General features: G+C 42.1%; 2 protein-coding genes across 11 annotated transcripts in view; one reads left to right on the forward strand and one right to left on the reverse strand.

Moving 5' to 3' along the window:
* MYO7B (myosin VIIB) overlaps positions 1-18,048 on the forward strand; it is a 66,659-nt gene extending 48,611 nt beyond the window's left edge. For all 5 annotated transcript variants that reach the window (XM_083443145.1, XM_083443142.1, XM_083443144.1 and 2 more), the window contains 11 exons: positions 360-513; positions 800-955; positions 1,814-1,919; positions 3,764-3,877; positions 4,557-4,644; positions 12,389-12,495; positions 13,811-13,996; positions 14,607-14,723; positions 15,210-15,293; positions 15,883-16,002; positions 16,968-18,048. In XM_083443145.1, the coding sequence (XP_083299271.1) occupies positions 360-513; positions 800-955; positions 1,814-1,919; positions 3,764-3,877; positions 4,557-4,644; positions 12,389-12,495; positions 13,811-13,996; positions 14,607-14,723; positions 15,210-15,293; positions 15,883-16,002; positions 16,968-17,057 (1,322 nt within the window). In that variant the 3' untranslated portion in view covers positions 17,058-18,048. The remainder of the gene's footprint in view (positions 1-359; positions 514-799; positions 956-1,813; positions 1,920-3,763; positions 3,878-4,556; positions 4,645-12,388; positions 12,496-13,810; positions 13,997-14,606; positions 14,724-15,209; positions 15,294-15,882; positions 16,003-16,967) is intronic.
* A 627-nt stretch (positions 18,049-18,675) lies between these two features.
* The window catches only part of LIMS2 (LIM zinc finger domain containing 2), a 33,494-nt gene continuing 27,784 nt past the window's right edge, over positions 18,676-24,385 (reverse strand). For 4 of the 6 annotated variants that reach the window (XM_083443343.1, XM_083443342.1, XM_083443341.1 and 1 more), the window contains 3 exons: positions 24,333-24,381; positions 24,110-24,185; positions 18,676-22,651 (listed from right to left, as the gene is read on the reverse strand). In XM_083443343.1, the coding sequence (XP_083299469.1) occupies positions 22,504-22,651; positions 24,110-24,185; positions 24,333-24,381 (273 nt within the window). In that variant the 3' untranslated portion in view covers positions 18,676-22,503. The remainder of the gene's footprint in view (positions 22,652-24,109; positions 24,186-24,332; positions 24,382-24,385) is intronic. The other 2 variants (XR_014511993.1, XR_014511994.1) reach the window with 1 other exon arrangement.

A 24,385-nucleotide genomic window follows, 5' to 3' on the forward strand; every position in this document is an offset into this window, starting at 1 on the left:
ATGTCTTTTAAAAGTCTGGTAGTTGTTTTTCTCTTTGACATCTGGTGGGAGGGCGTTCCACAGGGCGGGTGCCACTACCGAGAAGGCCCTCTGCCTTGTTCCCTTGCTTGACACAATGGTGCCATATTCATACTATATACAACCTGAGTCTATGATGGAGGGGTTCATAGCATTAACACCCCCAAAAGAGAAGTCACAGAAGGCAGTACTAATTGGTAAGGTGACCTGCTAATAGTTTTTGCTAGGCAGCACAGCCTAATTGTCACTGGAGGGCTCAGTCACTGGGAGTTCTCTGAAAAAGGAGAGGTGCTTGAAATTGCACATCATCTCTGCAAACTTTTCCTTACCACTTTGCTCACCTATCATGAGATACATGGGAGACTACCCCTCAAAGCAGGAGAGGTCCCCTGCAGAGCTCACCGACCAGATATTTGTAGTGGCAATTCAGGAGGAAGTTCTGCGCGATGAGATCTACTGTCAGATCATGAAGCAGCTGACAGAGAACACCAACAGGTACCAAGGGCCAGACCTTCCCAACCCTCTCTTACAGGACAGTTCCTTTTTATATCAATGTGTTTCTCGGTCATTGTCAGAAAAAGAACTTACTGAGCTTTCAGAGGTATCTGGCCAAATCCAGCAGTGGAAGCCATTTCCACCCCTATGGTGACAATGGAGGGGGTGGGTCACAAAGAAGCCAGCTTGGATGGATAGTTTCCTAAGTTTCAAGAGCTGTTGGGTTAAGTAAATAAAACATATTAACGCTTCTAAGTAATTATTATTATTTCCCTCAAAACTACAGGTACAGCCTGAACAGTGGTTGGCAATTACTCTGGCTGTGCACAGGCCTTTTCCCTCCTAGTAAATCACTGCTGAGTCATGCTCAGAAATTTATGGAGACTCGTCTGAAAGAGAACCTGGCCGTGGACTGCAGGCGTAGGATGCAAAGGGTGATGAGGTACAGAGGCTTTATCAATCCTTTGAGAAGGTTTTGTGTCCTCTGTCCCTAAGGTAACAGCAGAGTCCCACCTTGTACAAGGTGGCAGGAAATGTAAAGCGTATACGGTAAAGCATATGCAACATGTAACCTAATGTACAAAAGAAATTGAAAGGGACTAACCTTCCTTCCATGCCAGGAGAGATTGATAGCATGGCAGATGTGGGCATAAGGCAGGTATGCTCAAGACATACACACATTTCTCTTTTCTGCAGAACTCACAGGCAGCTCCCTCTGAATAGCAGGTGATGCCGGAGGGCCCTTGCTTTAGTGGGGTTCGTTTTAGATTAAAAATAATTACATTTAAGGAATGAGAGAGCCCTGTGGTTTCTATGACGGTTTGGTTCTTCAGCTGAAGCCTCATCACAAATCCTATATTTGAAGCAACAGGTGCCTCAGAGCCCTGTACCTGTCTTAGAGTGCAGCCCTTAGTAGGAGGAAGAACTCGGGGTAAGAGAGGAGCCATCTAGGAGCACAAAAATTCATGTCAGGGTAGCTATTACTCTTCCACCAGAAGCCTCTGTTTCCTGCTCTCTTAATAGCTCTTTAGTGGCTTAACTTGAGGAATGGCCCTGGCTCAGTAGCAGAGCTCATGTTTTTCATGCAAAGGTCTCCAGATTCTCCAGCATCTCCAGGTAGAGCTGGGAAAAATTCTCTGCCTGAAACCTTGGAGAGCCGTTGCCAGTCAGTATAGACAGTATTGAACGGGGGGGACCAATTTTCAGACTTGGCATAAGGCTGAGTTGCAGTAGACTGATGGCAGCTGCCCATGAGCAAATGCCCACCTCTGAGATTTCTACCTGCATTGCTATTTTCCAGGAGTGGCTGTCGGAAGTGGGCCCCACACAGCGTGGAAGTGGAGGCGATCCAGAAGAATATCACAAAGATTTCCCACAAGGTTTACTTTCCAAATGATACAGAGCAGGTGAGGCCAACTCTATCTACCCATATCTGTTAAATATATTGGAAGGTTGTTCTTTGTATTGTACAGTTAAAGGTAAAGGTAAAGGGGCCCCTGACCATTAGGTCCAGTTGTGGCCGACTCTGGGGTTGCGGCGCTCATCTCGCTTTATTGGCCGAGGGAGCCGGCGTACAGCTTCCGGGTCATGTGGTCATGCTGACTAAGCCGCTTCTGGCGAACCAGAGCAGCGCACGGAAATGCCGTTTACCTTCCTGCCGGAGCAGTACCTGTTTATTTACTTGCACTTTGATGTGCTTTCGAACTGCTAGGTTGGCAGAAGCAGGGACAGAGCAATGGGAGCTCACCCCGTCGCGGGGATTCAAACCGCCGACCTTCTGATCGGCAAGTCCTAGGCTCAGTGGTTTAACCCACAGCACCACCCGCGTCCCATATTGTACAGTTAGTAAAGGTAAAGATAAAGGTACCCCTGCCCGTACGAGCCAGTCTTGACAGACTCTAGGGTTGTGCGCCCATCTCACTCAAGAGGCCGGGGGCCAGCGCTGTCCGGAGACACTTCCGGGTCACGTGGCCAGCGTGACATCGCTGCTCTGGCGAGCCAGAGCCGCACACGGAAACGCCGTTTACCTTCCCGCTAGTAAGCGGTCCCTATTTATCTACTTGCACCCGGAGGTGCTTTCGAACTGCTAGGTTGGCAGGCGCTGGGACCGAACAACGGGAGCGCACCCCGCTGCGGGGATTCGAACTGCCGACCTTTCGATCGGCAAGCCCTAGGCGCTGAGGCTTTTACCCACAGCGCCACCCGCGTCCCTATTGTACAGTTACATACAATCTAATAGACTTGATACTGAAGAAAAAGGGAACATGGAAGGGGGGGAATGAATACAGTAAGCCTGCACCTTGCATGGGGGTTACATTTTGGGGAATCACACCTAAAGCCAAAATCGCATTATCATCAAAACCCATTTGGGTCAATGGTGGGAGGGTTGCCAAGGTTATTTTTTCTGGAACCCGTCCCCCTTTTCACCCTTGTCAAGTGCATAAAGCTGAATATGCACAAGCTAAATGAGTATAGGTTGTGGGCTTACTGTTTGTATTAGCAAATTCAGGTACCATTCCTTAATAATGTTTCATAACTGGCATGGCCACTCATTCAGGCATATGTCTGAACACATGGGCTGCTCACTGGCAGAGGAAGGGAAGTGCGGGGTGAGCGCATCACCCCCGGCAACGTGATCCCGATGGGGTGCCATCACAGCTGCCCCCCCCCCGCCCACGCTGAGCGCCATGCCCCCACAGGCAGCGTGCCACACCCCCAGGATGCACGCCAGCCCTGCCCCCACCTGCTCTCTGCCCCCCCCCGGTACCAGAGCATGAAGCTCCGCCACTGGGGCTGCTTATATTAATATATATGTTTAAATCAGGATTGATGGATTATTTTTAATGTGAGCTGTCTATGTTGCTTTTCTTCTTTTTCTTATATTTGCAAGATTTAAAAATATGTATTTAAACAAAATGCTATGGACACAAAAGGAGACAATAAACACTAATAATAATAATGTCATGATTGTTGACAACAGTGGCTAACCAGATGCCCTTGAGAAGATCTCAGAAACTAGGTTGCAATGACAGCCAGTTCCTCACGTTGGCCTTCAGCATCCAGTGGACATAGAGAGAGGTCCTGCTTCTCAGCATGGACTTGCATGTTTTCCTTCACTGGCTTCTAGTGCAGCTTGGAGCCAAGGAGACAGATGCCCGGCTCTTATCAGTTTGTGTGCATCATGCAAGTTGTCCTCCGTTCCCTTTCCTTCCAGTCTACTCACTTTGGTCCCTCCACTGTTATGTTCCAGGCATTTGTGGTAGGGACAAACACAAAAGTACGGACTCTGTGTGAGACTATCGCCAGCCAGATGGAACTGAGTTCCTGGGAAGGATTCAGCCTCTTTGTCAAGACTGCAGACAAGGTAATTGGCAGAGGGGGCAGCCGTATAAAGCGAGTGTCTTTGAAGGGCCCTTTTGGTCACGTATCCGCTGTGAGCTCTGTGGGGTAATAATGCATGCTTCAACTTTTTTTTCTGGGTGAAAGAATAATGCTTTTTTTTTTTGCTTAATTTCTTTCCTTCATACGGGCAGCCTGCAACTTATGCAGGATTTACATTCCAGGAATCGCACCTAAAGCCAAAATTGTGTATACTCAAAAACACGTTCAGTGGCAGGTGAGATTGCCAAAGTCATTTCCCCCAGAACCCTGCCCTCTTTCAGGAGTGGACTTTGGCAAACCTGCATTATGGCTCACTTTGCAAGGCCAAAATTTGGCACCCCCAAATGGATCGTCTCAATTTTGCACACCCTTGGCTTGGCGTCCTGTGCATCGGAACCACCCTCATTGCCCTAAATCTGATGCTGCACCTTTCCACCCCCTTTTTATTTATCACACAAAGCTGAATGCACACAAGTTAAATGTTTGTAATTTGTGGGGTTACTGTACCTGTTTAATAAGACCCATTGTCTAACACATGCCAGCATCATTTGTGTTTAATTCATAAGTTACTGCAGCTACTGCAACGTTACTGCAACGGGAACGATGGGGATTGAACTGATTCTTTGTGCAAACTCCCCTCTCATTCATCTTTTCTTTCTTAGGTGATCAGCCAGAATGAAGCAGATTACTTCTTTGACTCTTTGAGACAGGTGACTGATTGGACGCGGAAGAACAGGCCGAGCAGAGAGGGTATGGAAATGGGTGGATGGATTCTTGGGTGTTTGTTTACCAGGGACAGCTCTGGTATTAGGAAACAGAGGAAGAGTTCAGGAAGCAATCCATTTTATTGCCAGAATTAATCAGTTCTCTCTTTGTTATCATTGCTCTCTGGTGTGTGTTCTGTGTCTACACCTGGTGGCACGAATTGGCTGGCCCAGCTTGACAAAAAGGCTCGTTTAAAAATAGTGGAATGAGTCCAGACTTTAGTTAACTAAATAATTTTCGTTTGCCACATTAGTTGGTGGATCTGGCAACTGCTTGTTCCACTTTGAAATTTGTTCATTGCCAGATAAGATATCATAAGCCCCCACATCCTCAAAGGAGATAGCACAATTCCATTTCCTGAACAAACCTAAAACTCTTAGTGTGTTTGCCGACAACCTTGAGCATCACTATTCAGTTTAAATCTTTCAGGTAAAGCAGGACTTGCTCAATGTATTATTGTATTCCTCAGATGCTTATCCATCCTCTTTTTTTAAAAATGTTTGAGATCACAATTCTACAACTTCCCAGAGCACATTGGGTGGAATTTAGCATTGTGCTCTTCCAATCATTCCATCTGTGCAAACACTGCAGCTTGCAAAATGGGATGATCTCCTTCCTCTGTGTGCTGCTCTGGGGGTTCTCCTGATGAACACACTCCTGAGCCAACTTCAGGGGGTGCAGGGGAGAATGAGGGGGAGCCCTGTTGCACATGTGGAAGTCCCTGCACAGAGCTTCCGCTGATGGTGCTAATTAGGTGACTCCCACCCACTGTTCTGTTACTAAAAAGGTAGTAAAAATATTCCTTAAAAGCGCTGAGCTGAATTTTCATGCAGTTAGTTTTTCGCAGAGAAAGGTGCAAGTTTTCTCTGAAAATGCAGCATTCTCCAAAGCGAGTGGATTCACCTTTTCCTTAAAAATTGGGGCCCCTGTTCCTATCTCTTGACAAGATACTTGCCAAGAAAGGAGAAGGATCCCATGGCTCACAATGCTGCAGATTGCCTTCCTTCAAGTAGCAGGAGTTGCCTCTTTGAGGAAGGCCCCATCCACAGCAATATGCAGATCCCAACACCACTCCCAGCACTTGCCAAGGGAGGGGAAGACTGTGCTGCACACAGTGACCTCTTTTAAAGTGGCAGTTGCCACTGTAGGATGGAAACATTTTGCCCCCAGTTCAGAGACTGGTGAAAGTGGGGGGACGGGGGGACAGGACTTGTTGTTCATCAGCATAATCCTACTGTACCTTCATTTATACTGATTGCTTCTTATCTGTTTTTTTTTTTTTTATAATATATTTATTGAAGTTTTCAAATAAAGCATATATTAGATAAGCACAACTTGTCATTGTCCATTTAACATCTCTCAATTGTTACATGGGACTCCCCCACACCTCCCGCATACACTTACATCATTATTAAATTAATTTCAAACAAATTATCATTTAACTCATCTTAATTAATAATCTTAATTTGGTTTGACATATAATTCAGCCTTAAATCTAATTTAATGGTAGACAATTATCTGCACTGGCATCCAATTCAACACTCAGCCAAATTACAATATTTTTGTAAATAAATCTTAAATTCCCTCCAATCTTCTTCCATCCTTTCTTCTCCCTGGTCTCGAATTCTGCCGGTCATCTCGGCTAATTGCATATAGTCCATCAGTTGCATCTGCCATTCTTCCACAGTGGGTAGCTCCTGAGTTTTCCAATTCTTGGCAATTAATATTCTTGCTGCTGTTGTTGCGTACATAAAGAATGTTCTGTCCTTTTTTAACACACTCTGGCCGACAATACCCAGGAGAAAGGCCTCTGGTTTCTTAGTAAAGGTGTATTTAAACACCTTTTTTAATTCATTATATATCTTCTCCCAAAAGGCCTTCACTCTAGGGCAGGTCCACCAGAGGTGAAAAAATGTTCCTTCATTTTCCTTACATTTCCAACATTTGCTATCAGACGAATGGTATATTTTAGCCAGTTTAACAGGGGTCATGTACCATCTATACATCATTTTCATCACATTTTCCTTCAACGCATTACATGCAGTGAAGTTCAGCCCAGAGGTCCACAACCTTTCCCAATCTTCAAACATAATATTATACCCAATATCCTGCGCCCATTTTATCATTGTTGATTTTACCATTTCGTCATGTGTGTTCCATTTCAGCAGCAAGTTATACATTCTTGAAAGTACCTTAGTCTTAGGTTCTAACAGTTCAGTTTCTAACTTTGACTTTTCCACTTGGAATCCTAGCTTTTTGTCATTTTTAAACACTTCTTTAATCTGAGCATATTGTAACCAGTCTCGCACTTTGTCTCTCATCTTTTCTAAACTCTGCAATTTCCAGTTGTCACCATCCTTTTCTATTATCTCCCAATATTTTGGCCAGTTGGCCTCCATATTGGCTCTTTTCCAAGCCTTAGCCTCCAGGGGTGACAGCCACCTCGGAGTTTTATTCTCCAGTAAGTCTTTATATTTTGTCCAGACATTAAAAACTGATTTTCTGACAATATGGTTCTTGAAGGCCTTATTTATCTTAGCTTTATCATACCATAGATATGCATGCCATCCAAACGCATTATTAAAACCTTCCAAATCCAAGACATCCGTATCTTCAAGAAGTAACCAATCTTTTAACCAGCAGAAAGCTGCAGCTTCATAATACAACCTTAAATCTGGCAGGGCAAAGCCCCCTCTTTCTTTCGCATCTGTTAATATTTTAAATTTGATTCTGGGCTTTTTGCCCTGCCAGACAAATTTAGAAATATCTTTCTGCCACTTCCGAAAGCACTCTGTCTTGTCTACAATCTGCAGTGTCTGAAACAAAAATAACATTTTTGGCAATACATTCATCTTGATGGCAGCTATTCGGCCTAACAAAGAAAGATTTAGTCTTGACCAACTATCCAAGTCTCTCTTAATCTCTGACCAACATTTTTCATAATTATCTTTAAATAAACTCAGATTTTTTGCTGTTATGTTTACCCCTAGGTATTTAACTTTTTTAACCACATTTAGTTCTGTCTCTTTCTGAAGCTGTTCCAACTCAGTATCTGTCAAGTTTTTCCCCAAAACTTTAGTTTTTTGCTTGTTTAACTTAAATCCTGCCACTCGACCAAAGTTTTGAATCAGTTGTAGTACTCTTTTCAAACTAGACTCCGGCTCCTGTAATGTCAGAACTAGGTCATCTGCAAAAGCTTTAAGTTTATATTGTTTCGCTCCGACCTGAATCCCTTCCACCAACCGGTCCCCCCTAATCATATTCAGGAGCACTTCCAGAACCGAAATAAACAGTAATGGGGAAATCGGGCAGCCTTGTCGTGTACCTTTTTCAATTTTAAACTCTTCTGTAACCACATTGTTAACTATCAGTTTAGCCTTTTGTTCTGAATATATTGCCTCAATCCCGTTCTCAAACCCCCGTCCCACTCCCATTTCTTTTAAATTCCCCTTCATAAATTTCCAAGATATGTTGTCGAAGGCTTTCTCCGCGTCTATAAAAATTAAAACTGCTTTAGTGTTTATGTTTGTTTGTAAAAGTTCCAATATGTCTATAATGTTCCTCGTGTTAGTAAACATATGTCTGCCCGGGAGAAAGCCTGCCTGGTCTTTATGGATTATCTCACTTAAAACTTTCTTAAATCTTCGTGCCAAAACATCTGCAAATATTTTGTAATCCACATTTAAAAGGGAGATGGGACGGTAGTTCTTGAGTTGTGTCTTTTCAGTTTCTGACTTTGGAATCAATGTGATAAATGCTTCTTTCCACGATTCAGGCGCCTTCTTCCCCTCCATTATTTCATTACTGACCTCCAACAAAGGTTGTATCAAATAATCCTTCAATGTCTTATAGTAGTTAGAGGTCAGTCCATCTGGCCCTGGTGATTTGCCCTGTTTCAGACTCTGGATGGCCTGTTCAATCTCTTGTCGTGTTATTTTGCCATTCAAAATTATTCTATTTTCTTCTGACAGCTTTGCTAATCCATTTCTCTCCAAAAATTGTGTAATCTCTATTTCATCTTGTGGCCCTTGAGTGTATAACTTTTTAAAATACCTCTGGAAGCACTTTCTAATCTCTCCCGGGTTCTGAATGTTCCTTCCTTCAACCTCTAAGTTTGTTACTGTATTTAGTCTTTGTCTCCTTTTCAACTGCCAGGCTAGCAGTTTCCCACATTTATTTGCCGATTCAAAAGTTTTTTGTTTCATTGTTTTAATCTTCCATTCTATTTCCTGATTTATCAGCTTGGAATATTGTGCCTGATAAAGTTTAATTTCTCTCAGAATCGGTTGGGACTTCGGGTTAGATCTTAACTTCTTCTCCAACTCTTTGATACTTTCCAGAATTTTATCTTTCTTTTCATTTTGCAGTCTTTTCTTTAAAGAATTCTGTTGAATCAAGAACCCTCTCATCACAGCTTTACTTGCATCCCAGATAGTTCTTTTTTCCACCGTAGTGTTCAAATTAATCTCAAAATAGTCCTTTAAAGTTTTTTGGGCCTTCTTTACAATTCTTTGGTCTCTAAACAGGCCATCATTCATCTTCCATCTAAAGGAGCCGGTTGGGATCAATGTCATATCCATTCTCAAGGCGTTATGGTCGGAGCATGTTTTAGGGCAGATTTTCACCTTCCTCACCTTAGGTGCCAGACTTCTAGTTATCCATATTTGGTCGATTCGTGTCCAAGTCAGTTGAGCTTCAGAAAAGAATGTTCCTTCTCTTCCCAAGGGGTTTCTAACTCTCCAGATGTCAACCCAGTCCATATTGTCAGTCATTTCAAAAAAGGTCTTAGGTAGTCTTCCCTCTTTAGTAATGTTCTGGTTCTGTGACTTATCCATATTTGTTGATGCGACCCCGTTCATGTCCCCCATCATGATGACGTTGTTGTAATCCAGATAATCCAGCATAGTCTCGTGCAACTTCTTATAAAAATCCGATTTACCTTCATTTGGAGCATAAATTCCTAATATCAAAATTTTTTCTCCTTGATACTGTACTTCTATTGCGAGGATTCTTCCACTTTCATCTTTAAAAAGAAATTTTGGTGAAAGGCTCTCTTTTGCATAGATCACTACACCTCTCTTTTTAACTGTATCCGATGATATAAATTCTTGACCGAACCTTTTATTTATTAACACCTTTCTATGGAGCCTAATCACATGTGTTTCTTGTAAGCATATAATGTCCAATTGTTCCTTTTTTAAAATATGAAAAATTTTAAACCTTTTTTCAGGACTGTTACAGCCATTTATGTTCCAGCTCAAAAGCTGCAGAGACATCCTGGATAGGTCTGGTTATTCTTTCTGGGGTGGTACCTTGTTCTCCGGTCCTTGAGGATCCGAGGGGGCGGGCTCCCCTGGAAGTTCTGGCGCTGGCAATCCAAGTCCTTTGTGGAGGTCTTCTCCGTGTGCTCCCAAAAACTTGTCTCTATCTTCCACTGTTTTGATTTTGATCTTTCTCCCTCTGTAGGTAAAGGATAATCCTTGTGGAAACTCCCACCTGAAGATAATTGCGTTGCTTCTCAACAGTCTTGCCAATTCCGTGTAGTTAGATCTAAGGTCCAGCAACTGCTTAGGAATGTCCTTGTAGATTTCAATTCTCTTGCCCAAAATGTCTAGTGACTTTTCGTAGTGCAGGCCCAAAATCTTGTCCCTTTCCTCCTTTGATCTCAGTGTTATCAAACAATCTCTGGGCTTCTCTGTCCTTCTGACTCTGCCAAGCCTGAAAGCAGATACGATTTTAAAGTCTTTTTCCTCTAACTTCCAAAACTTGGCAAATTCCTTAGTTAGAAATTCAATAAAATTATCTTCTTCCACCTCTGGTATTGACCGTATCCTCAAGTTGGTCTCCCTGTTTCGCAGTTCTGTCATCGAAAAGTAAATCTGATGTTCTCCAACTTGTTTGCTGAGTGGTCTTACTTCTTTCTCAAGTTCTTCCAGTCTTTGACTAGTATCTTCAGCCAGTTTACGATTTTCACCTACAGCCTCCTTTAATTCTCCAATAGACTGGGCATTCTGTGCAACTTGTCCAGTCAGCTTATTCAAGCTTTCTGTGTTCTGTTCAATTTTAGCTGTATGCAAATCAGCCTTCTTGTCCAGAGCCTCCAGTTTCTCCAAAATTTTCTCCAAGACAGAGCTACTTGTCCCTGAAGCCATATCTCCCAGGTGCAGCTCCTCTGTCTCACCCTCCCCTGCCTGTATTAGGGAGACCGCCTCTATGTCTGGAGGCAAAGTGGAAGGCAAGGCCGGCACAGAAGATCTACGCTGTGAGGCTGCAGATAAAGTTAGAGTTGTTTGTTTGGTCCTTCCTCTTCTCCTTGCGCCACTCATTCCAAAGTTATCTGTAATCCAAGGTCAATCCAAGTTGTTCCCATGAGAAAGCAGAGTCCCAGATACAATAGTCAAACAGAGGCCGGGAAAGGGAAAGTAAAACAAAGTCACTGCTGTAAATCCAAAATCCTCTAGAGGGAGCTTAATACATCTTCAGGGAAAAGATCAAATCCAATACGTCTTCAGGGAAAAGATCAAATCCAAGTTAAACTTATAAATTTAAATCCATGTCCATCGCCTCCACAATGTATTATTTTTAGCAGAGTAAAACTTAAAGCAAAACAGTGTTTCTTACAGTGCCTTGACTGCAACAGTTTCAAAGTATCCAGTTCCAACTCAGAATGTTTCAAAACCTGAATTCAATGTATCCAAAGTTGCAAACTGGTGTTCATCCAGGCAGTTCCAGCACCAGAGATTCTTATTTATTTTGTAATCCACTGGTGCCACAGAAGAAGGATATCAATGCACCCCCAATATGACCAGCAAAAGTCAATAGCTCAAAGTCTTTCACTCAGAAAACTGCTTTAACAGGGTGCCAGCATTTAGTTAACGCATAACTTTTTGTCTCCACTCCTCCTGCTCTTTGCTTAAAGTTCAGTATAGCGGGAGATGGGCTTCCTGCTTATCCTCACTCCGTTTTCAGCCAGATTTCAACTTTTTTAAAAAAGTTTTAAAAGTTTCAGAAAGTTCTCAAAAAGTTTCAGAAAGTTGACAAAAGTTTCAGAAAGTTTTCAATGTCCAAATTTACTCACGGGTTGTAGTTTCCAAAGTTCAGAAAAGTTGCAGGAAGAAAGGACAGCGCTGACCGGCCACAGCAACGCGGCTTCACTTCGCTGTTTGCGCAACGACCCACAGCGCCGCTACCCCCTCCGCGATCCGGAGCCCCTTACGGGGTCCCTTCAGCGTTTTGGGGGCTGCTTCTGGCGCCCGCCGGGTCCCGAGACCACAGGCTTCTGCCACCTGTGGTTTCCCTGAATGGGTCTCCATTCGTTTACAGCGAAGCTCCCTTCTCCTTACTCGGAGAAGGCAGCCATTACCGGTCGCGCCGCCTCCGGAAGTCCCCTTCTTATCTGAAGCAGTAGAAGAAAATGCTCTCCTTTTTTAAAAGCCAATTGTTATCACAATTTCTCCTTAGTCTTTCACTTGAGGCTAAATTTTGAGTCCATGTTGTCTTCGTTTGTTGTACAAGAGAATATATTTACAGGTTCCTTCTTTGCTTGTATGCCAACTTCTAAATTTGGATTCAGTTTCATTGTTGGGTGGGCTAGGGACCATATTTTTGGCACCTGGCTTTCTGGAGAGTAATGTGAATCATAAAAAAATACTTAGGCATAATCAGGCCATATAAATGAGTGTTACGAGATTTCTTCCCCATTTAAATGTATATAACACTGTTTTCCTAGTGGCTCCCACCACTGTGAATTACCAGGTGTATTTCATGAGAAAGCTATGGCTGAATGTGACTCCTGGGAAGGACTTAAAGGCTGACTGCATCTTTCATTATCATCAGGTAATTAACAGGGTTGATATTTATAGCATACCACTGACAGTAGTGATAACAATAATGATGAGAGGTCTACAAATCATGGCCAGTCTTGGTAGTAAAGTCCTAGTTTCTACTAGCCAGCTGTGAAGTACTGTCCCACCACAATACACAAGCGGCAGAGGCCCTGCAGGCAGCATGCCTATGGGTGCCCCACCTGCCCTGCCGCCGCCATCAGCAGAATCATATCCATTTGGGGAGAGCTTGCAGAGCACGCAAAATCTCACACTATCTGGGGGGAGGGAGATTTCACCCAAAATCAATCCAATCTTTCCCCAAATCAGCACTGATGGTGGTGCTGGTTCTCAACCAGCGGCAGATGCAGCAGGGCAAAGCAGCAACTTCAGGGGCTGCAGGTAGAAGGAATCAAGCTCTATGGGTGTATTCAACTAAGTTTTATTCAGAGTAGACCCATTGAAATTAAGACGTATTTTAGTAATGATCATTAATTTCCAGTTTCTAGTTAAATGCCACCCCAATGTATGTTTGATCTAGTTTCTCTGCTTGCTTAATTGATTAGCATAGATAAGATGCCTCAGGAAGAATTCTCCTAAAGATGCTTCCTTTGTCTCTCCACCTTTTGAAATTGAGCTTAATTGTCCCAAACAATAGTAAAACTTCAAAGGTTCTTTATCACTTCATTAAATTTCCAGAGCAGGGAGGGCTGCACTATTACCTTGGCAAGTGGTTTTGTTGAAGGCTAATCATCATACTAAAAGGTAAAGGAATTGATGAGTTACTTGGTTTGAAGGAGGTAGATCTTTTGGAATACACAGGTGAGATTAATCTCGGAGATATCTGGGATTCTCCTGTAATCATTTCCCTCTTGTTGCTGGATAGGAATGGCTGCAAGTCCAATGCCCAGAGCAGATAGAATGTACTAAGGACTGTCCTTGCTGAACCCACTGTGGTTTCTCTGAGTCATACAGATTTGTGGAGAATCGGTATGAGATGAAGATTCACATGATTTGTGGACAGTGGTTATTTACAATTCCTGGAAAATGTCTCATCACCAAACCAGTAAATGTTATAAAGCACTGAGTGTGGTCTCTTGGGCCCAGGTTTAAAATTTAGATGTTTTAATGCTTTCCCTCACACTCACTAAGTTCCTTGCTTTAATTTTACAGGGACAAATACAGTGCCTACCCTGAAACCAAAAGCAAAGCACAACCACTCATTCTTTCTCTCTCTCACGCGTGTACACACACACACACACACACACACACACACACATTGCAGAGTAGGGTTAACAGATCAATGTGTCTTCAATTGTATCTTTCAGGAGCAACCAAAGTATCTACGTGGATATCACAAGTGCTCAAAAGAGGATGCCATCCAATTAGCTGGGCTGATTTTCAAGGTTAGCTATAACAATGATCGAACGCAATATGCAGCAATTCCCAAAATATTGAAGGAACTAGTGCCTGAGAACATGATCCGAACAGCATCTCCAGAGGACTGGAAACGGGTAAGAAGAATCATTTGATTGTTGCTTCTTGAACAGTGGTCTGGGGTCCATCAGTGGGCCTGCCCTCTGCCTCCATTTGCCACCGACTGTACTGCCATTTTGCTTCTGGTGGCCTCAGTAACTTTTTCAAGTAGGCCCTGAGGGTTGAAGGTTTGAGAACTCTAAGAGTGTCATAAATTAATATTTGTCCTGGCTTTTGTTTGGGTTGGGACCACCCTGCGGCTACTGATCATGCCTCAATAGTACCCCCTCCCAGTTTATGAGCAAATAAAACCAATTTTGCTGTCCACAAAGCTTCCTACTGATGGCAGTCCTTTCAGAGACCCTCTGAAGTCCCCACAGTTGCTAAAACTCTTTAAAAATGGCAGGCATCATGCTGTACTTACTTTATTTGGATTTTTAACTCACTCAAACCTGAAGACCAAAGGATGGGTGTTTTCTATCATTCTAATCCAAGGGTGGGGAGGTGCCTCAGTAAATAAATTTACGTAGCAAGGAGCATTAGATAAGTTTTGCATTCTTCATACCTGGGAGCAATGACTTGAGACCCATTACTGCGAGAGAAAGATGCCCCCCCCCCCCGTTTTGACTCGTGTGTATTTTTATGCAGAATATTACTTCTGCTGCCAGCAAACATGAACAGAAGACTGTGGACGAGGCCAAGATTGCCTTCTTGAAGTACATACATCGTTGGCCAACATTTGGCTCAGCCTTCTTTGAAGTGAAGGTGAGTTTCAAAGGTGCTGTTTTTGTGTGTGGCTCCATTTGGAAATCTGCTTTCTGCAGAGTAGAAGCTTCTTCTATTGTCCTGCTTCTTTTAAGCTCTTGCGTCTACTTCGGGCCCATTCCTGTGATGTGGCGTCCTCGGCATTGATGCCATCTCCATTCTGAAGAAAAGCCACTTTGGGAGTGGGGTGAAATTGTAGGAGGAGATGAAGCTTAAACATTTCTCCCTTAACTGGTTCCCAGTTCCAAATAGCTCCCATGTGTCTGAAGCCAAATATGGGAGGAGTAAGACACTGAGTGTTTGTAAGCACATGCATTATTTGCAGCGTGCAATATTCCCATGACACACACACTTGATTTTCTTATTCTTACATACATTTTGACTGAGAACTTGTTAGACTCTTGTGCAAATAAGAGGACACTGACAGCTGGTGATTTAAAATAGTTCAACAGCAGCTATCACTCATTTTTTCTTCCTCTTTACTAGCAAACCTCGGAGCCAAATATCCCTGACATTGTATTGATTGCTATCAACAAACAAGGAGTCTCTCTAATACATATGAAATCTAAGGTAAGAGTCATATTTTGATACTTGACAGCGAACCTACCCTTTGGAAAAGGTACACACACACACTGAACTATGCCATAAGTTTCATTCAAAAAATCGTTTAAGGTAAAGGCATAGGGAGATGTGATGAGAGCTGTGGATTCCAGCAGGAAATGTACTTTTCTTCAACAGAAGCAGAACTGTACATTGGGCAACAGAATTTAGTTTTCAGCCTCAGACATTTATCTAGTAAGCATTAAGCATTAAGCATTAACTTAAGCATTAAGGGAAATAAAAACAATTTTATAAAGAAGGGATAAACACGAGACCTGCACACCCAGGAAGGAGAAACTCAGGTGGTATCTTCTTGGAAGGATCCTTCAGGCAACATTGCCAGACAGCAGATAAACAGAAGCTTGGCTTCTATTCTATGGTCAGAAGTGCTATTTAAGATCAATAGGGATTGGTGTAGAAGATAATCTGATGAGGCATCAGCACAGAACTGCGTCCTGGAAAACCAGATGTGCCACATGTCTCTTTTTGTAGAGAACTACCTGAGTTGTTTGTTCTAATAAAACTTACATGTAGCATTTATTTTGATTTTAAATTGCAGGAGATCTTGACAGTTTACCCTTTCACTAAAATCTCCAACTGGAGCAGTGGCAGCACATATTTCCACATGACCATAGGGAACCTGGTGCGAGGGAGCCGGATCCTTTGTGAAACTTCCCTGGTAAGAAAAGCTTATGATTTCAGATTTGCTCAAGACCATCCACTGAGGAAGGAAGGACCTGGTAATTACTGGTTAACCCCTTTTCTCCTTCCTCTAATGGTGCACTGATTAAATGTCAGCAAGAGCTATTTCAAATATTTACACATTGCTCCCCTTTTCTCAAACCTGAGTAATAGTTCTGCCTTGGGTAGTTGCGAAAAATCCTGAAATAGATGAAGTCTCTTCTTGCCTTAGATAATATGGTATGTGTGTTAAACAGCAGAAAGATCTAATTGCAACGGGCTTGGGATTGTGGAGGAAACAGAACTGGCTTGTATTATGTGCATATTGGTGGTTTGGGGAACTTAGGCACATATTATATTACTACAAAAGGTATATGGGGCAGAAGATTCACTTCTTGTGGAATCAAAGCTCCCACAGCTGTGCCATAGTGTCAACCTAGGGAAAATACATACACAGAGAAATGTTTTGTGTTTTAAATTAAAATGCCCCGAACTACTTAGACAGTTTTTTGAACAAGATGTATACATCTGTCAATCAGCACCCATTATTAACTTTTAATTTATTTTTAAAGTGGTTTTGTCTCATGACCAACCAGGACATTCTGAGAGATCAATTCCTTAAGACTACTTGTGCAGTCACCAAATAAGTTGGGAAGGGCATCATTTACCTCACCCTTGAAATGCCCGTTTACAACCCATTTCCTGTGACTTACGATATTTTATGTTGCTTTTCCACAAACCACCAAATTCCAATTTTATCAGAGGAAAACATAAGTTTTTTGTACACTGCTTAGCAGTGTTAATATCTTTAAGCCAACAGTATTTGCAGGAGTAACAACAGAATGCTGTTTATCTTAACTGGCTGGTCTACTATTGTGAAACATTCCATGACTGTTAAAGGGTCTCATGTCTGTCTCGCTCTTTCCAGGGTAGTTCATTAAATGTCTTTTATTTTTCCTTCAGGGATACAAAATGGATGACCTGCTGACGTCATATGTGAACTTGTTATTGAATGCTGCAAACAAACAGAAGGATTCACATCTCCCTGCCTAAGGATGTGCAGAGACCATCATTCACAGGCTGTGCCAAACTGAAAATTTGCCACATATTGGAAGGAATTCCTTTTTAGCTTTACATTTGTCAGCGCAGTCTCTAGTTTTACCTCTTCTTGACCCTAGGGGAGTGAACCAAAAGCTGCTGTTGTAGCAAAAAGGTATTTGTTTTTAAACTAACTACAGCTTAAAACATTTTATGACTCATTGATTTCAACAAGGCTAGCTGTCATTCCCCCCGCTTTTCTGGAAGTATATCCTGTACTAGATTATGCCATCCTTTCCTATTGAGCAGGGACAGGAATGCAGGACAGTCCTGGCATGTGCCAGGCATCAGCACAAACCTGCAGCACACATGGCAAAAGGTGGCTGTTACCTTTTAAGTCGTGGAGAAGTACTACAAATGAATGGAAGCAGCCTCTTCATGATGTGAAGAGTCGGTCTACTCCATGACTGTTGCCTTAGCTTAAGAAACATGCTTCTGCTAGGAAGCATGCGTAGGATTGTGTTGTGTCAGTTTCAGCAGTGAAGCTGCCTTTAGTGTCCTCACATTTTCAGCAGATGAGGAAAGACTACTGTTGGCTTCCCCTGTCATTTGCCAAAGTAGTGAAAATAGTTAGTCTTTGTTCAACTTAGAAGAAGGTGCACAGTTTTGCAATGAAGATTTTTTTCCTGCTTGGGTATTCGGGGATTAGAGCTTCAGTAACTTTCTGCAGCTAAATGAGTGCCACACCTTTCAGAGTACTTGACCTTTGAAAAAGAACATCCATACATTCCATGCACAGCATCCATTGCTGGCAGGGAATGTTTACCTGGGATCAAGATTGTACTGTATTTTTGATTTAAAATATTTTGGGTGTCTGCTTTCTGTTAATGGTAACAGCCAAATTGTTTCCACTTTCTAAAGAGAATTGCAGAGTAATGGGAGTGATATTGTCAACTTTCTTCTAGAAATGTATATCTAAGAATAAATCAAACGCTTGAACAGCTTACCTCAGTCCTCTGTTGTCAAAATGCTTAAGGCTACAGCTTGGGTCAAAGAATCCTTCCTGCACAACAGCTGTAATTCCAGTGAAATGCATTAAGCAGTAAAATCAACATTCTGCTTTAGTTAAAGGAGATGACCAGCTTCTGTATTCTTGAGGACTACTCTTTCTCCACATAGTGGCCTGGGGGCTGGAACTGTATTTTGTCACAGAAACTGATTATTCACAAGTAATTGGACACCACAATAAAGCTGGAATCCTCTAACGATAAGGGTCTCACAGCTATGGGGCATTACATTAGATGTAAATATGTACATTTGCACATTGCAGAAGAAAGATGCAACATTACACTCTGGAATATATACTATATCTTAAAACATTTCTTTCATTTCCTTACTAGTGAAAGCTGGCAGGCATTTAACCATATTATGCTGAATATTTGGTAGCTCCATCAGGACCAAACAAATGGTCCAGTAACTACAGTAGAACACCTGTTGACCAGAGCAGCTTACAATGCTATACCTTTACTATTACATTACTTAGACGTCTTAATGACATTTCAGTAACATTTGCAGATTTTTGCAAAACAACTTACTGCAGCAAGTTTTTGCACCAAATAAAAGCAATCCAAGATTTGCAGTTTTAAAATAATCTTTACTGTGAAGAGTTAAAAGATATATAGCAGTGAGTTGTCATTTCAAGAGTATATGGTAAAATGGAGGAATACAGTATTTTAATCATCAGGATGTACCCTTTTGCTAGTGAAATTACAAGATCCTGGAGCAAAATACTGGCAGGAAACTACGTAGGTCTTACAAAAGTGTGATGCCATGCATTATTGTATGAATGGGATCTTATACAAAATGAATCATTTTTAGTAGCAAGTGATATAAAATATGTTAATACAAAAATTATATCATAACAATATATTATAAGCAGTTAAATCTATATTCAGTGCAATTACTGGAAGGATAATATATGTAATATGAATTAAATTGCTATTTACCTATAATTTTGGCACTTTCTGATTGCCTTGATGGAACAAAAGTCGCTTGTCATAGAATGGTCAGTAAAGCTGTAACAAACTGTAATACTTGTTTATAGTTAAGATGAAAAATGTGCTTTCAACTCCACGCTTACCAGTACTTTCCATTTTTACATGCTATTTTTCATGCTTGCTCACAGCCCTGGTTCCCCTGATGAGCTGCTTCTGTGCCATTTTTAAACAAGGCAGCTTCCTTCATTCGCCAAGTGAGTGGCAATGAGAAACCACATTGTGAACAATGTGTCTTCATGGAATCAGTCTGATTCGACTCTGTGGTGACAACAGTGAGAGCAAATGAGACTGTAGTGCCCTCCCTCTGAAGATTCAATCGAGCTACAGTCACACAAGAACTCATATTGGACTTACACATTCCAGTACACACCCAAATACACATTCCAGCAGACAACACTCACTGCTGGATGCACATCGCATTGCACATCCAGCCAATACTTTGTCGTAGTACTTCATTGTGGAAGTTCAATCTTGCTCCCCACCTCAACACGTACACCATTTTAACCCAAATATGGGGTCCTTTTCCAAGGGGCACAAAATATTTACAAACCCAGGCTTCTGGTTTGGTTCAGCTCTGCTAATCACTCTTACTAGGCTGCCCTGAAACAGCCATTTACTTACCCCAATGAAAGTAAATTATTTCCTGGCCAATCAATTTTGTTTCTTTTTCAATGGACAGATTCTGTATTTGGAAGATGAACATTGTGACAAACAATTGATACTTCATATTAGATAACTCTGGAGATTTGTACCACAGTGATTACTTTCCTGAAGGTCTCCCAAGATTAATTTGAGCTATGGCATTTCAAATATCTCTTCCTAATCCATCTTTGTAACAGGACATTTCCATTCATCACAAATTTCATGTTTTAATGTATTTGCCTTACATTTCATTTAGAAAGTATAGCACTGATTTCTTACACTGTTAAAGCTGGCCTGAAAACCTATCTGATATGGCACCCAGTCTTGACATATTTGTATTAGGAAGAATAGTATAATAAAATCTGTTTTTCTATGGAGCACTACATTAAAATGGTTAAAGCAGATCCATATCACTTGCTGGATCAGGAATCCGTATCATCAATCTACATTGCTTTACTTATTTTCAAACATGCATCTCCACTAGTCACATATATGCCATTTTAAGGCATAACCAGCATTGTTCTAAGGCATAAGAATTGTGTTCTCTAGGCACAGGAGTGCCAGCTTGGCCCTTCAACCATGGATGCTTGGGCCGGGGGTGCCATGCAGCATGCATGGCCCTGGCCCCAAAATTTGTGGGTGTCCAGCCCCTTCATGGGGAATTTTGTGGGTGCTCCAGCACCCAGAGCCCCAGGGAATTGGCACCTATGTCTAGGTATGTTGCAGAGGAAGAGTCTGCATGAATCTTCCTTTTGACTTCTTGACAGTAGAACCTGTGCTTTGCTCCTACAGCAGTGCAGTCTGCCATATACATCACTGCCTTAGTAAGAATGGGAACCACAATGCTCTCACACAACTTCTTCACTCACAAGGGATATCACTTTCATTTCAGTGTTGTGGGCAAACCACATAGACTCAAAGTTCTGTGTTTAACTCCATTTAAATATGACAGCACATATACATGTGTACCATTTTAAATGAAGCACATAGAGGGCTCTGTATGAGACTGACAACCAATTCAGTGAGAGTCCAAATTCAGGAGTACTTATCCTAGAGACCTAAGAAAATTATGTCCCACATTGTGAAACATGTTCCTCTATATTTGTGCTTGGAGGATAGTCTCAAATCAAGAGATGGGCAATCCTCTTGTGCTATTAGTTGTGACAATACAAACTAAGTGCTAGCAGGTAAGTAGCAGATAAATAATGGTATTTAAGGACTAGTTTGGGAGAATAGGATAGAAAAACCAGTCCTCTCCCATCAGTAGAAGCAATACATGATTCTTAACTTACATTGTAAATAAGTAAGATTTATGCTTTTCTATATTAAACAGTCTTGTTCTGTGCTAGTGTTTATCTTCCTATTACAGGAAAGCAAATACTATGGTGTAATTTGAGGAGAACTTAGGTTGAAATGACAAAATTATGGAGAAACACAGGGCTCCCAAACCCACATGGTCTGGTACTGCTAATGATAGGGTGGGAAGGAGCACACAGTGAAGAACTGGCAGGAGGAGAACTGCTTCGTACTTCCACTGTCTGCCACTTTCCCCATACCCAGCAACCTCTCCCTCCCTGCACTATACCATCCCTCCTCTCTGGCACATACCCTGAGCTCCAAGACTGGAAATGACAGAAAAGTGGCTGGGGGAAAAGGATTAAGAACACACAGCTGTTTTCAGATGTGTGCTGGAATATGTATTTTGCTGAGGTAATAAATAGTTCCAGCTTCAGAGAGAGACCATTAAGAGGACTGCTTTACAACTAACACTGAAATGAATGTACATTGTGGGAAGACTACGTTTGGGTTAAGACCCCTGGGATTTACTTATACTTTGTCACACCAGACAAAAAAGAGTGCTCCCTAATATGGAGAAGGCGAGGTCTAAACCAGGTTTCCTCAACCTCGGACCTCCAGATGTTTTGAGACTACAATTCCCACCATTCCTGACCACTGGTCCTGCTCATGGGAGTTGTAGGCCAAAAACATCTGGAGGGCTGAGGTTGAGGAAGCCTCAAAAATGCGGGCACCAAGAACAGTCTCTTTCAAAAATGATAGGCTTACAGTTCAGCCACTTTGGTCCATCCAGATTCTATATTATGCAATCCTGGCCTATGCAGCTTAGCTACTACAGCAGGAAAGGTCAACCAGCTAATAAAAACAATGCAGGCTTATACTAAATAATGTCAAACTATTAAAATGAGTTAACTAACAATTGCAAGGAAAATTATTACTTGATTAGTCCATTGCAATTTTAAGAGAATGTTCAAGAGGCATATTAAATGAAAAAAAATGTGTTTTTGTGCTGTTTTTGGAAGAAAAGGGTTAAGTAGTCTTTTTCTACCCAACCTTCCTGTGTTCCCACTTGCAGTGTGGCCAGGCTAATTTTGGTATAAAAGCAGAGAGAGAGAGAGAGAGAGAGAGAGAGAAGGGGGAAGAAGACAGAAGAATTCAAGTAAGTGTAACATGAACCTGAATCTCAAAACAAAATGGGCAAATAGTGAGAGAACATGATACACAACTTATACAAAAGGAAAAATCATAGTGCATTATTGTATATTGCCACCATTCTCTTCTGGAGGACAGCCTCTACACACACTATACCTGAGCAGAATAAACATTCAGAGTGCAAGATATAACTGGTGAGCTTTTGTTTGTCTTGAGTCCTTGAAACCATTTTTAAAAGTTCCTTTTGTGATCAGTAGCTGAGGCAGATTGTAGCTGGTGAGGGTGCATACAGTCAGCAGAGGGTACAGACCTGTTTAAGCAGAGTTTAAGTCCAGAGCTTTTGGGTGAGTTTTCTTGGAGGCCAACTCAGACAGCTTCTTCAGCCTCTTCTTCAGCTCCAAAGGGAATTTCTCATAGCACTTCTTGCACACTGGCTTCATGTCAAATTCCACAAACTTATTCCTTTCAAAGAAATACAGAAGGATTTACTTTTCAGTTAGGAAGTCATGTGAGGCTTAACATCTAAGTGAGTAAGGTATGTGGTATACATTCCTTTCATTTTTTAAAAAAACTTGCCAATATAAAATCTGTTCCAAATGAATGAGTTAGAACTATGCAAGTAGAAGATCTCTGGTCCAGTCTTCAGCATCGCAGGTTTAAAAGGGTAAAACAAAGAAATATATTTGCCAGTGAGGCTGGGGAGCCACTGCCTGCCAGGTACTGGATGCAGACTGCTTCCCTTGTCCATTTCTGTTCTCTGTCTGAGATACAAAGGATCCCCAATCAGAGCTTTCTCTGAAGAAAGAAAGAAAACATGACTGCTCCGGAAGAAGGCTAGGATCAAAATGTGTGGACTTTTCAGGAATTCTGAAAGGTTATCGGTTTGAAGCTTGCTTCTTTCTCTTGCATTTTTCACATCTTTTCATAAAATGAATATGTCTCATAAACTCAATGCTTGAAATTCCAGGTAAGTGTGCTCAATTGTGACTAGATCTTCTTAGATACTTGCTCCAGCCTGCTACTTCAAGCAGCAGGCTTGGGGCGGGGGGAAAGGCACTTCTTCTAAAACAAAATTTGCTGGTGGAGCAAGCTCCAGCCTGTCATGTCAATCAACAAACTGGGAAATCAAAATACAAGCAGATTGGGTAGTGAGCAAGTGCCACGGCCAGCCAATCGACACAATGGAATAAAGCCTATCTTGATAGAAGATTTGCTTACAGGTATGCATACAGTGACCCTACTGGCAGGCTTAAGTGACTATTTGAAAGCAATGCTTATGAATGAGCCCTCCACCTTGCAAGTTGACATGACATGTCCCTCCTTGAAAGTAATTATGGCACTGTTCCCGTCACACATTAGTTGCAAATGCAACAGGACTAGCATAGGAACACTGCAAGATAAGGAGTGGCAGTCTGGACTCTATCTGGTCCCAAAAAGAAATGTCAAACTACTTGCTGGTGATGGAACACTTGTTTGAGTGTATACTTGTATACAGTGGTACCTCGCAAGACGAATGCCTCGGAAGGCGAAAAACTTGCAAGACGAAAGAGTTTTTCGTTTTCTGAATTGCTTCGCAAGACGGATTTCCCTATGGGCTTGCTTCGCAAGACGAAACGTCTTGCGCCTTTTTTTTAAAACCGCCAATGCATTCCTAAGGGAAACTGTCAATACACATTGGTGCTTCGCAAGACGAAAAAACTCGCAGAATGAAAAAACTCGCAGAACGAATTAATTTTGACTTGCGAGGCACCACTGTACATATTTTCTCAGTGATTTCAAGGAGTGCCTCCTATGATTTACACGCTTCTCTTGCCAAACTTGAGCCAGTTACTCTGACCACAATGTAACACTGTCAGAATGCAGGAACTCCCTGAGTCATGTTACCTTCCCCCACCAGAACAGGCTTTGCTTGCCACTTACTTCAGTGTGAGTTTGATGTTGCAGGTGGAACAAGCGAAGCAGTTCACACACCAAGCCTTGTTGAGAGCAGAGACCACTAGTGGAAAATATCAAACAAGGGTAGGTTATCAAACTGCAGAACTGTACCAAATTGAGCAAGGACAGATGTGGGGGGAAATCAATCACTGAGGCCTTGTCCGTGCAGGGCTGCAACAGCTGCATTGACAAACAGGCTTAAACTTACCATCCCCCTCAATCACATGGCTGCAGTTATAGCAGACATCTCCAAAGAGCTGT

Source organism: Podarcis tiliguerta (genome assembly GCF_965153285.1).
Source record: "Podarcis tiliguerta genome assembly, chromosome: 5".
Lineage (NCBI taxonomy): Eukaryota > Metazoa > Chordata > Lepidosauria > Squamata > Lacertidae > Podarcis > Podarcis tiliguerta.